Source organism: Pomacea canaliculata, linkage group LG7, assembly GCF_003073045.1.
Source record: "Pomacea canaliculata isolate SZHN2017 linkage group LG7, ASM307304v1, whole genome shotgun sequence".
Taxonomy (NCBI): Eukaryota; Metazoa; Mollusca; class Gastropoda; order Architaenioglossa; family Ampullariidae; genus Pomacea; species Pomacea canaliculata.
Genome location: NC_037596.1, coordinates 12,227,840 through 12,241,021, shown reverse-complemented (window position 1 = coordinate 12,241,021; position 13,182 = coordinate 12,227,840). Strand labels below are relative to the sequence as shown.

General features: G+C 36.0%; 1 protein-coding gene across 3 annotated transcripts; it reads left to right on the top strand.

Annotated features, from left to right (window-relative positions):
- The first annotated feature begins 322 nt into the window (after nt 1-322).
- On the top strand, nt 323-12,267 carry LOC112568126. 3 transcript variants are annotated; one of them, XM_025245240.1, is made up of 12 exons: nt 323-472; nt 774-1,148; nt 2,447-2,752; nt 3,199-3,486; nt 4,916-5,089; nt 5,450-5,453; nt 6,169-6,215; nt 6,406-6,594; nt 6,822-6,899; nt 7,518-7,598; nt 8,359-8,414; nt 8,837-12,267. In XM_025245240.1, exons 1-12 carry the CDS (start codon nt 382-384, stop codon nt 8,996-8,998), a joined length of 1,851 nt encoding a protein of 616 aa, XP_025101025.1. In that variant the 5' UTR covers nt 323-381; the 3' UTR covers nt 8,999-12,267. The 3 variants fall into 3 exon arrangements, with proteins under 3 accessions (XP_025101025.1, XP_025101024.1, XP_025101023.1); XM_025245239.1 differs by having other exon boundaries at nt 5,444-5,453; XM_025245238.1 differs by having other exon boundaries at nt 5,441-5,453.
- The last annotated feature ends 915 nt before the right edge of the window (nt 12,268-13,182 follow it).

The window sequence follows — 13,182 nt, the reverse complement described above, 5'->3', positions numbered from 1 at the left end:
AAAAACGGAGAGATGTGTGATTTATACCATGAAACGCTATCAATCTTTTCATTCTGATATTTAACAAACAAAAATTGATGCACTAATTTCTATAAACTGGCAATAAAATGAGTAACTATAATAAAAATTTCTGCTAGAGCATATTTAATTGATTCCGCTCCATTCAAAAAGCGTTATACTAAAACACTGTGCTTTAAGTTATCAAAAAAAAAGACACACTGTCTTTTATCACAGAACATAGAAGCTATGACTGTACTAAACTGTACAAGGAAGACGAAAGCTTGGAGTGTGTATAAGATATAAGTAGTACAGGATGTGCTCAACCTTCAGCTCCACTTGATGTAGACATCGCACTCACACAGTTGTCATCACAGCCGCCTGATGTGTGTCACCATGGAGGCAGCTTTCCCGTGTTTCTCTTTTCTAATAATATTTAGTTTAAACAAGCAAGTGTTTCCTTCTTGTAACACAGGTAAGTAACACAACTTTTCGTACTAAAAATGACTTGCTGTATGGTGCGCACATCTTCGCATAGCAGTTTACACATATATATATATGTTATAAACATTTACTTTATTAACAATAAAAAGTTATATTCAAACGATAATAATGGTTAACCAAAAGATAAAAGATTTTTTTCTATTGACATTTGTAATAAGAGTTTGTAGAAGACTACACCTTGTTCTTTTTCCTAGTAATCACACACATACATATCAGTAAAAAGTAGTTAGTATATGTTTGTAAACACGATTTGGTCTGTATTATGTTTTCAGGTGAAAAGCTGAACGTCGCAGAGACATTATTTCAAAAGGAAGGCAGTTTTTTAAATATTACTTATCTTCTTAATGTTAGTGAAAACTCAGTATCTACAGAGAAATCACATTTCTATGTTGACGTGTGCCAAAGTAACACCAGATCACTTCTGTGCAAATTTATAAGGCTAGAGCAGTCTCGGAACTTCACTGTGAAATATGGTGATGTTGGAGACACACTGTGTGTACCAGAGCGTCGCTACTTCACCAGCTCCATGATGACCTGGGAGATGAAGATTTCACAGCTGTTCACTCGGTCCATCACTGCTATATATCTCTACATTGAGAGTAAAACTCTACACAGACAGACAGTGCTGATACCCATTGATGTAAAATGTAAGTGATCAGATTTGCAAGCATAGCATCTCTAGCGTTGTATTATTGCTCGTTGTTGTTGAAAGCTAGATGTTAATGCACTTCTGCTACAGCAGTAACACGAATAACAGAAAACAAACATTATGCAAATTACTTTTTAAAAAATGAAGCCTACAGAAGTTACGCTCTCATTGGTAATCTGCATGACTGTGACATGTTCATACCTATAAGGAAGACATGGAAAACAAATCCTCCAAAGGCCTGCTTATAAATTTTATCAGACGAAAAAATACACTTAGGTATACAACTGACGTTTCTGAAGAAAAAGAAAGTATTAATGGTGCACTGGCAAAATTTATTTATACCTGACGGACGGCATAAACAACATGTTTAATATTTCTCTGAAGTGTTGGGATTGAAAGTTAAATAAACACTCAGAAAGGGTCTATCGAAAAATAAAATAAAGAAATAAATATAAAAATACCGTTTTCGAACTGAACAATTTTACTATTACTACAAATTTAACCTCTTTTACTGTTTCGGAAAGCTCTAATTTTATAAGGTAATAAACTGATACACTATTAATATTGCTGCTTTTATAAAGTTATTACAAATCCTCAGTGTAGATGTATGCACCATTTTAAATAAATTACGTTTTAATATATTCTTTACAATTGTAATATAGTTGTGAAAGACGAGATTTTAACAGATATATCAAGTTTAGCTTATTCCGTTTTACTTCTCGAGGAGCATAGGCCTGCAAGAACACCTCGACAGAGGACCCGGTATAGGGCAGCCTCGATCTAGCTTTTTTGTGATAATCCACTGGATACCGGTGTTGTTATCTTGGGTTGTCTTGCGCATAATCAAGTCTATGATCATCAGGAAGAATGTCGGTGATAAAATGACACTATCTTACGCGGGTCTCCATTAGGAAAGGTTCAGTGAGTTTGCCGTTGTGGATAACTTGGCAGGACGAGTCTTTGTATAAACCTTAGAGAATGTTCATGAGCTTACGCTGAATGCCATAGTGGATCAACAGGTTCCAGATGACGCCCCTATCTACACTGTCAAAATCCAAAAATGTTATATAAAGATAGGATTTCCACTCAATAGACTACTCAATGATGATACGTAGGGTGGCAATGTAATCAGTGCATGACCTGTACTGGCGAGACATATCAAAGTCAGTGGCTCTTCTAGATGACATAGTATATGTTTTATTATATAAAATTATTATTGAAGTTTCTAAAGTAAATGTATTAATAAAGGAATGTGAATATATTTACATGCACATTTTTGCTTTTACGTATGTACAGACCCATCCAAGGTCACAAATCTGACCGTAGACGGACAAGAAGTGAACAGTACTCATCTCATTAAGGAGGGTGAAGTCAACGTCTGCTGCTTTTTTAAGAGAGGAAATCCTCCTGTTGTCTTCAAACTCTTAGACATAAATGGAATGGAAATTGCTGATAAAGTGGACAAAAACACAATGCAAACTAAGAGTGGTGAAGAGCATCTGAAGGTTTCCCTGTCAGTCAGGTGTCAAGACGACTGGCCGACAGTTCGTTGTGAAGGAAGCGGGTCGGAAAGAAATAGATCGGTGTCCTTTCTTGTGAGATGTAAGTAGACCGCTGTGTAGTTTATGTGTAGAAGTTAGGTTACGTGGTAGATACATAAACGTTTAAAATCTTTATTCTCTCTTTATATATAATGTCTCATGCAATTCTATTTAAAAACAATATTTTCTCTGCCATTTCTAAGTACATTATGTTTATGCGCGCGCATGTGTGAGTCACGTAAAGTGTAAAATGGAATGAGGTTGTGGTGTCAATGTGTGTGCGTGTGTTGGGTGATTGTCAAAGATATTCGACAAGTTTATATTATTCTTATTTAATCCAAAGAGGTAACAGATACTTGTATCTATTTAAGAAAACATTCTCTTTACTTGAAACGTTTATATTTTTCCATGTGTACGCAATAATAAAATATCTGTTTTATTTGATTAAAAGCCAGCTTAGTAGTCTGGGTTTTTTTCATGGATAAATTTTGTGCCTGATGTTTGCAGGTGCTCCTCGGTTTATTGACGGTCCTGTCACACTTATATCTTCAGAATTCGAGAAAGTAACTTTACATGTAAAGGCACACACAACCATATTCAAGGAATGTTTCCTAACACCGACTCCGTCACAGGATACATTCATACCGAAGGTGAAGTGCAACCTGAGTGGAGAGCCTCCTAATCTGGTGTTGACGCTTCATCCGGAAGAAAACATTTACCAAGGAATCTGGGAAATAACTCTTGGCAATGAAATAGGTTATGACATTACAACAGTGAACATCACTGAATATTCTAGTATGTATTTCAACCAATTTTTGTTACCTTAAAGCAAAAACACAACAGAAAATACAAAAAAGTGTTTATTGGTTGCGCTTATGCTTGTGTTGGTATTTTTCTTCTTCTTGTTCCTATTCATCCCCAGTGGAGCATAAGGCCGCAACCACACCCCGCCATCAGACCCGGTTCTGGGCATTTCTTTCCAGTGATATGGTCTGTGCATGATTTACCTTGTCGAAACCCTGCATGCTCTTGCCTTAGTCTGTAGTCTAGGGCATTCTTAAGTCTCTCCAGGATGATTGTGGTCAGCACCTTGCTAGGAATGGACAATAGTCTAAGCCCCTAGAAGTTGCTCCACTGTGTCAGGTCGCCTGATTGTGTAGTTTTAGCTGATATCCAAGCTTCCAGTCTGCTCGAATGCTTGCTCCTGTTCCCAAATTTTCTGCAGCAGAAGGTGTAGCATCTCTGCTGTTGTGTCTGCCTTGCAAGAATTCAAGGAGTTGATGGCCTTGATAATTTCTGCCTTGGCTGGTGGGTGTTATTTTGCCCAGCTGCTTCATCTGCCTCTTCTGCCATTATGTGTGCAAAAATGTGTCTTGTCGCCTCTTGCGTTTTTCTTCACTTTTCGGTTCATCTCCTAGTACATTTGCTTTGAACTTTTCTTTTTCATGCTGGTCTTGACATTGGTTGGTCTTCTGCTTCAGCTCTTTTCTTTCCTCTATCTTTTACCAGGTCCCTAAAGTCAGCCATTCCTTGTGCTTTTTTTCATTCTGAATCAGAACGTGTGTGCAGGCAGTCTTCCTCGTTTCTTGTAATCTTGTCCAGTGGTTGGCCACTGTTTCTCCCAGGAGTCCTTCCAGTGTCGCAAACCTGTGTTTAACTTTGCAGGAACTCCTCTTGCTTTCTACGGTCTCTAAGAAACTGCACGTTGAATTTGTGGTGCGGTCTGTCTGATGACTTATACAAAGACCTTAGCTTTATCTTCATGGTTGCCACATACAGGTGGGGTCTGTGGCTGCATCTCCACCTGCACTCACTCTGGCATCCAGCAGACTCTTTCTAAACTGTCGATTAATGATGATGTCATCCATCTAGTTTTCTGTATGTCCATCTGGCGAAGTCCAGGTGGTGATTGTTGGTATACAAACTAAAAAATCCTTATAATCTGAAGAGAATCTTGCTCCTCATTATAAAATGAATATCTAGCGACATTTTGGATTCAGTGTAAATTTTATTCCATATAGATCGGTCTACGTCTTTGCTAGAAAATGTTAAATACTACTCTGCATACTATGGAAAACTTGCAGTATTGCTATGGACCTTTGTACAATAGTCATCTAGTACCAAGCCGTAATTGCTTTGTTAACATAAAAACTCTTATGGCTTCAGTTTTGCTTACCGACACATAGACTATGTATTCCAGAATCTTTCCTTAATTAATTTACAGTGTCTGAGACGACAGCCCAGAATGAAGAATCAGTGTCTGAGACTACAGCCCGGAGTGACGAATCAGTCGGTGTACTAACAACAATTGTCCTCTCGTGTGGTTGTGTCTTGCTAGTCGCAGTTATTGCCGTCGTCGTCGTTCGTATTAAAATAATAACCAAAGAACCCCAGAAAGGTATGCTCATGTTATACATTGTGTCTATTATTTATACTTGTAGAGGCTATAATATCCACATGGTTAAATGATAATCGCATCTGCCTAATGAGTTATTTGGAGTGTGCATATATATATATTCATTTTCCTGCCACAGATTTAGTAGTAATAAACCGTGTCTTATATCATCGTTTCGATTTATCGAAATATTCATCATAAATGTTATATATTTGCCGTGCATTTTTTCCACCATTGATTCGACGGAGTTAAAAATTCTCCTGACCATATTAAGTGAAGTTTTATTTATAAATCCATAAGATATTTTTTGAATGATTTTGTGTTTTCGGTGCGGCTTGAAATTTGATGGCGCAGAAGTAACAGCTGGGTAAGTTAGTTTTATTGTAAACTCTGTCTCTTTCTTGATTGTGCAATATTTTTTAACTCTTCATATTTTAGGCATAAAAACGAAAGTTTTGCATGTTGAGGGAAAACCAAATGGCCAGCAAATATCTGCAGTAGAAATTTCTTCCAGTTCCCAACTTTCTATACGGGTGCTAGACGTGGACACCTCGTGATATCGTCAAAGAATGAAACTGCTCGAAATATCTCGCCCGGAATACAAGACTAACAACAAAGATGCATGAAGCAGTCTTAATTCCTGATGGGACCCATTGAACATCTGGAAAATGGTGATAGTGCTGATCCTTGCTAATCCCAATTATGTGACCCGGCTCAACATTGTCTTAATTAGACAATCCTTTAGTAAACCTTTGGTGTAAGTCCATGCCGAGATGGATAGAAGGAAAAGGTTGCTCGCGAAAGTGAAAGGGTAACAAAGTTTCCCATGGCAGACCTACTGTAGAGAACTTTGTCAACTACTAATTCCCTTCTGTTCCCTTCCCCAATGAGCAGGTCCCGTTTAGGGATTGATCTCAATGAAATTTCATTGTGTTCTAAAAATTAGAAGCAGAAGCCTAGCCATATTGCATAGTTTTCACAGAGCTACACTGTTCACCTGTTCACTTTTCTTTTTATTTTCTATTGTATTTTTAATAATGCTTTGACTGAACAAATAACTCTTACTTTAAATGTACTCATAGGCCTACAGATGAAAGAAGACAGTCAAACGACACCACAGAAGGAGCAAGTAAGTATTTAAAATCAAATAAACAATACAGTCTTAGTAAACAGAGATTACTTTGAAGGGATAGATGGATGAAGGGGTGGTTGATTGATTATTTTTACAGAGATTTGGAAGAAAAAAGAATTTGATGACAATGTAATAGAAATAAAAATGCAGTCAGTAATGTTGTTTAAAGTTGTTTTCTTTGTCAAAGCGATGATCGTGAACGACATGTATGGGACCACTGGAGGAGCTAATATCAGACACGATGTCAGCCAAACCTTCCATCCTCCCAACAGAGACCTTTCGCTTCCACAGACAGCATCCAGGGCTCCAGCTCGCCCTCCACGCGCTCAACACGTGCGGGCACGTGACGACAGGAACTCCGCTCAGTCAGACTCTCGTGAGCTCTCATACTTCTCTCGCTGGCTTTATTTTGTCTTTACTCATATAACGTTTACATGCATTAATTCTTTCATAGCTGACTGCTGTGACAATGGTTTCAAGTCCCCTCCATATAAAAGAAAATTTGTTGTAGCTACATACATCATACAGTTTATTGTTGGGAAAAGAACAAATAAATCCCCTTACTTATAACTGGTGTGTGTTTTTTTTTTTATCCTTCATCAGCTTATGATCATGAAACGTATGGCCAGACTTACTTGACATCCGCTGATGTTTGCAAGAACAAGAAACAACAGAAGAAAGGTAATATTTAAAAAATAAATTATAAAAACCTTATAACCAGAACAAAGTAAAAATCTTTTCTCTTCAGCTTTCTTCCGTTTATACTATTTCCTGTCCATCTCTGCTATGTTTCTCTTTCTGTTTTATTTCTCTCTCTATCTTTCCTTGTCCTCCCATTTCTGAAAAAAGGTTAACATTTTGAATGCGATTGCCAATGTCTTCAAGAGCTATCATAGGGACATCTGACTGACGTCTCGAATTTTTGGTTGTGCTGGTGAATGTGTACTCTGGTGCCAAGTCATAAATAAGTAAGGCAAGTAAGAAAGATAAAAGAAGCAGCAGAGAGCAAGAACACAAAGAGATGGCCGCAAGAAAACAAAAACGAGAAGAAAGATCAAGAGGTACCCTAAATGTACTGAATCCAATAACACTTTCTTTTAGTTTCTTCATCTGTACTATGTCAGCTTTGTAGTTTTTTTTAAAGGACCAGTTAAATGAGGTTAATCGGGAGCAGATGCACATAGGTATGTCTCTGGAAAAATAGCTAGCTGATCTTACCCAATAAAAAATGTATAAGACTGAATCAGAAAGAATAAGACAAAAGTCTAAATTAAGGAATAAACTTGTTTTCGTTGTCAGGAGGTGCTGAGGGAGTAAAAGGAGACATTTATGCTTCTGTAAGTGCTGTTCGCAAGGAGGAGAAGAATCAAGCGATCAAAGGTTAATATAAATGAATATACATTAGATGATGTTAGTGTCCCTAGAAATATGAGAGGATGTTAAAATTAACTAAAACAGAGTAGAAAATGGCAGTGGAGCTAGATAATTGAGAGATGGATGAATGTGCAATTTTTTTTTATGAAAGGATGGGAACAGGGGAAAAGAATGAGCAATGTAATGTAGGAACAAACTTGGAGCGTACAAACACGATAGGTAAGGAACATGAGAGAGCGAAGTAGGAACAAAGTAGGAATGTGTTAAGGAACATAGGAATGGGTAGGTATGTTCAGATATAAAAAAACAAACTATACAAAGAGATATTGTGTAGTCTAGGAAAGACAGGTTTGAAGGCGTGCAAATACACACGATGTGAGTGAAAGAGATGGAGAGAAAGAAAACGGATTGCCAGGGAATCACTCTCCTAATTCCCTGATCACTGATCTGTGAATAGTACGTGGCATTAAGATAAATCAAACGCCTTATGTTCTCGTATTATCTAGGAAAGCCTGTGTTTCCGTGTGATAACACTCGCTAATTAATATTTAGTCTGACAGTAATGAGCCAGACAGACAGTTTACAATTGCATTTGTTTCTCAAACAGTTTAGATTGTCACACACATACACACTATTATCGTTAACTTGTCCAGAAAGATTCCTAAGCTCATTAATGTTTAAGTGAGAACGAGAGATTTTTAGTTTGGTGACTTTCGTGATATTTGTAATTAAGTAGTAATAAAAATGTTTGTGCAATCTTTTACAGACAGAACGACTCCTGTTTATGAAATTGATAACACAACTGAAACCACAGAGTCTATGGTAAGCTTCTTACTTCCTCGTCTTCCATTGCTTAACAGGAAAACTCTTCTGGTATTGGCAGAAAACGGAAGAGAACATTGCTGAGAAAATCTGTCCTTGGTTAAAGGCTCCAATGCGTTTAGTTTACCACAGAGCATCAGCATGTGGACTTCAGTTACAGTCTTTTACAATTTTTTTAGAACTAGCAAAAGCTAAATAACCGTATAAGTAGTTAGGACAATAATTCCCTTTTTGTGCGCTTAGCTTGCTTTAGTCAAGAATTTACTGAAATAATTGCTGTATTCACTAGTCCTTCACTAACTCGCACGCCTATCTATATATCCCTAGAGAGAGTGGATGTGAAAGGAATTTTGCTTTCTCACAATAAAAAGTATTAGCAGACTTGTTCTAACTATTTCACATCATTGTTATTCATTTAACAGGAGAAGGCTTCCCGTCAAAGGGATGCTAATGGACTAATATATGGAGACTTAGTTTTCACAGCCGTGAGTTCAGCCAAGCCCGTCGTCCAGCAGGAGACGAAGACAGAGTATGCCACCATCGCAATGACTGCTATCGTCCCTCCACGAAATCCCAAAAAATAAACCAACAGAAAAAAAGACAGACTGGAGCGATGACTGATAGATGTACCTGACAAAAACAGGGTTTATAAATATTTCATAACTAATTTTGGCATTGTTAGTTTTAAAACAAGAGATAAAGTGAATGATGTAGGACCCTGCAGTCTCAGAGTGCAGTTTTGGTGGTCCACTGTGTCAAGTAAATGGACAGACAATGTCTCTCCTTTAGCCGTTTTTATCTTTCATGATAAACCAGGGAGTCAGTCTGTGAAGTATAAATAACTGTAGTTGTAAGTCTTTCGAAAACAGGATGGGAGACTGGGGATGGCAAAGATCACAGGAAAATTTCTAGTGTTTCCTGACTGAATAATGCAAATTCTTGTTCAAACGCTGCGTGTCTAAGTAAGATCACTCATGTATACACATACGCGTCTACATAATTAAACGAACATAGATATGCAGGATGTATCAGGATATATCAGGTCCCTTCGTCGAACTGTCATCCGTGAACTGTCTTAACGCGAAATAGGACCCGAAAAGTGGAATCGGAAGAGGATGAGCACGAATCATGCTGACATCTTGTAAATTAAATTAAAAACCACGTGAGAGGAACATATAGCATTCATGATCTAAGAACTGTGTGTCATCCCTGGCCATAGTACAAAGTCTAGTCTTTCCACAGCGAACAATCAGATGACCTAATGGTTGTATGGTCCTTGTGTTGACCTCTCAGTTTAGTCGTCTTCCTGTTAATAGTTGTTTTATTTTAAAACTGACATAAACATCTACACATATTTAGAATTAAAGATGTGTAGCTTAGATTATACTGTTTACTCGCGTGTACATATATATTTGCTATGTTTATTTAGTTTTAATATAAATACATAAATAATGTAATAATTTAATGTAAGACTCTCTATATTAATAGACATATAGATGTATGCAGAATGCTGAGATCATTTTTGCAACACAAATACTGGGAAGATAAAGAGGAATGTGCTTCTTAATGAGGGGTGACCAGTTTGCCACAGGGTTAGGGTGATAATAAGTTTAAAATATACACACATCTAGATATGTATATATGGACACACACATATAGTCTGTCACTTCGAACCATAGACGTGCGATTACCACCATGACATTGTCTGCGTGGTCACGTGATGTCTTTGTACACAACGCACTGTTGATCTTCTCTAAGAGCACTAACGTGACATTGCTGTGGTTATCGTCATTTCCTTTTCTAAACACTTGATCCCACTTGCCTTTATTTCCACGACTTTTTAACTTTTCCTGCCTTTAAATTTTGCTCTGTGACTAGAAATTTTTCAGTGTTATTTTTATCTTGTCTATTCTTCTATTTTGTTCAGTTACGTTCCATCAGGCAAATTGGTAAAACAATATTACTCGGTTTCTCTGGTGTGACAAATATTTTCTGTCAGAAAACTTTTACCATTCATATTATAAATCTTACAAAGTAAAATTGTAAATTGTAAAACATTGTAAATATATATATAAGATATAATTATATACATTCTTATCCGCATCATCATCACCATCAGCAGCAGCAGAATTTCTTACACTGCATCAGGTTCTCTCTAAAAGCTACTTATTGCAGGCACACACACTAACACTCATATCATAAACTTGTAGACAAAACCTATTTGTTTGTGGCTGTGTAAAGGCCGAAACATTGTGGGAGTACTGTCATAGCCATTGACATCATTGTACATCATACTTTGATAGTTTCTTACACTATATCAGCTGACTTATTACATTGTTTCACATTGATTTATATGCCCTGTGATGTGTTTATATGTTTATATGCCGATTCCCCCTTGTCACCCATCTGACTCCAGCATGTGAACACATCTTTTTACTATCGCCAAAAGGGTGTATAATCATACACAAATTTACATAACTCCTACTTTCAGTTTTTCAGTAATACTTTCCAGGAAAGAAAGCTTGCAACTAAGAAGTATTCTTGGGACAGGACAGATATGATCCTTTAATTAAGCTTTGAACTAGTATATAAATTATATATACACGTTTTTGGTGTATTACGGCATTACAATTAAGTGATACTTGTTTGCTTTTGTTTAATTTTTGTTGTAACATGTTGTGAAACACTAATAATCATATGTTAAACTATCAAGTTTTAAAATGATATGTAATTTTGAAAACTTATTTAAAGCATTTCTTTTTTCCTTATAAGAGCTGTAAATGTTGACCCTCAGAAGACACGTCAGAAAACCTTTTCTAAATTTTTTCAGATCCAGATCAGCAAATAAACATGTTTACTTTTATATAATATTTTAAACCAATACTTTATAATATTACTTTTAGATAAACTTTATATTAGTTTAGTTCTGGTTTATTCCTTGTTACTCCTCGAGGACCATAGGGCCGCAATAAATTTTATATTATCCTTCAATTATTGTCCAATCAAGATAAACTTTAAACTTTTTACTAATTATGTGAATTATTGAACATACTTTTAGCAATTAGCCATTTTTTGTCTTAGAACCATTTTTTTAATGTTTTGTGATCAATAAGAAAATATTTTGTCAGTTCTTGTAGAGGTGGGTTGTTTTGGAGAGACCTATACATGAAGGATTATGGAGAGACCTATAGGTTATGAGGCTTTCTGATGCAAAAGAAAAAGGAAGGATGAAAATTATTTGCTTAACTTCAGCTGTTTGTGTCAATGCTAGTGAGGATTTGAAAGAAGGCACAACACTGAATAGATCTCTTATGTACAGATATATACTTAACCTGAAGTTGTTCTACTTGCAAGATAATGCCACAAAGAACATAACAGTGTTTCTGTGTTTGCTCCAGCTGCAGTGATGTTTGAGCTCATACTATAAATAGATTCATGTCAGGGTAAACTTTTTGTAGCTTAGTCCTGCTAGTGAGTAATTGGGAATTCCAGCTAATGTTTGAGCTCATACTATAAATATATTCTTGTCAGGGTCTACTGACTCTACTCATTGTAGCTTACTCCTGCCGATGAGTAATCGGGAAATCCAGTTCACTGCAAATAACATGCAGGTGCACTGCAATGCGCATCTTTTGTCCCAGCAGCCTAGAGTGCTGAGATTTCTGGGAAACAGTTTTGTCCTTGGCCTGAGAGATAAACAGCTTTTTCTTTGACCCACAGTTGAATGGTGACTCACATATTGTAAACATTGCAAATAAATAGACACAAAGACTATTCAAATTTGTACTTTTGTATAAAAGACTTGTGGTGAATACTGCTTTGTTTTATTATAAGGTAATAAAAAAAATAATAATATAGTCATCATGTTCTTATCTTTTATGCTCATTACAGTTCGAATGGTAAATACAGCATGTGCAAAAAATAATTTGCTGACAATTCTTTTAGGGAAATTAATAATGTTTTTAAGCGAAAAAAATTAATGGATGACCATTTATATTTTTGCTAAAATGATTCCTATTTCCCTAGTCAATAATGCACGTTCTGAAATGTTACCTCCCTTGAAGATATTATCATTATAGTTCTTTTTTTTTTTACCTGAGATTTGTATATATATACCTTTATGCTGCCCATGTTTAAACACATCATTCTATTTCACAGACTTTTAAAGTTTAAGTATTATGTACATGGTAAAGGATGTACATACAACTTTGCTGTGTATATATTATCATCAGACCCTACAGTTTAATTATATTTAAAGATGCATTATGCAGTCTCTGTTGCTATATAATCATCTACCATTATAAATAAAATAAATCAGAAATGAAAATTAAGCACACATGCATGTTTTTGTGCTTTTGGACTTAAAATAAAAATTTTAAGTAATATAGTTTTTGACTTATTTAAAGAGTTGCCTGTTTAGTGTGTGTACATATGTAACTGTCTTTTAATAAAAGAATAACAGTTTTTGTAATATTTTTTTCATGAATTATGTTACGGCTAGGGCTTGGTGTAGACATTTATTTTGAGCAGAATGACAGTCAAATGTATGAACAGTAAATGTGCTGGCTGAACAGCGGCAGGAGTCAATATGATAACATATAGTTGGTGTCCGGACATCAAACTCTTATTATGTAAGTACACCATCTGAAAATTATCTCTCTTTTAATCAACCAGAAAACACATTAACTGTGGAATTTCCTAATTTAAGGATTTTGACTTCTTACTGTGTAGAGTGATCATAGTAAGCCATTCAACTGGAATTGTTGAA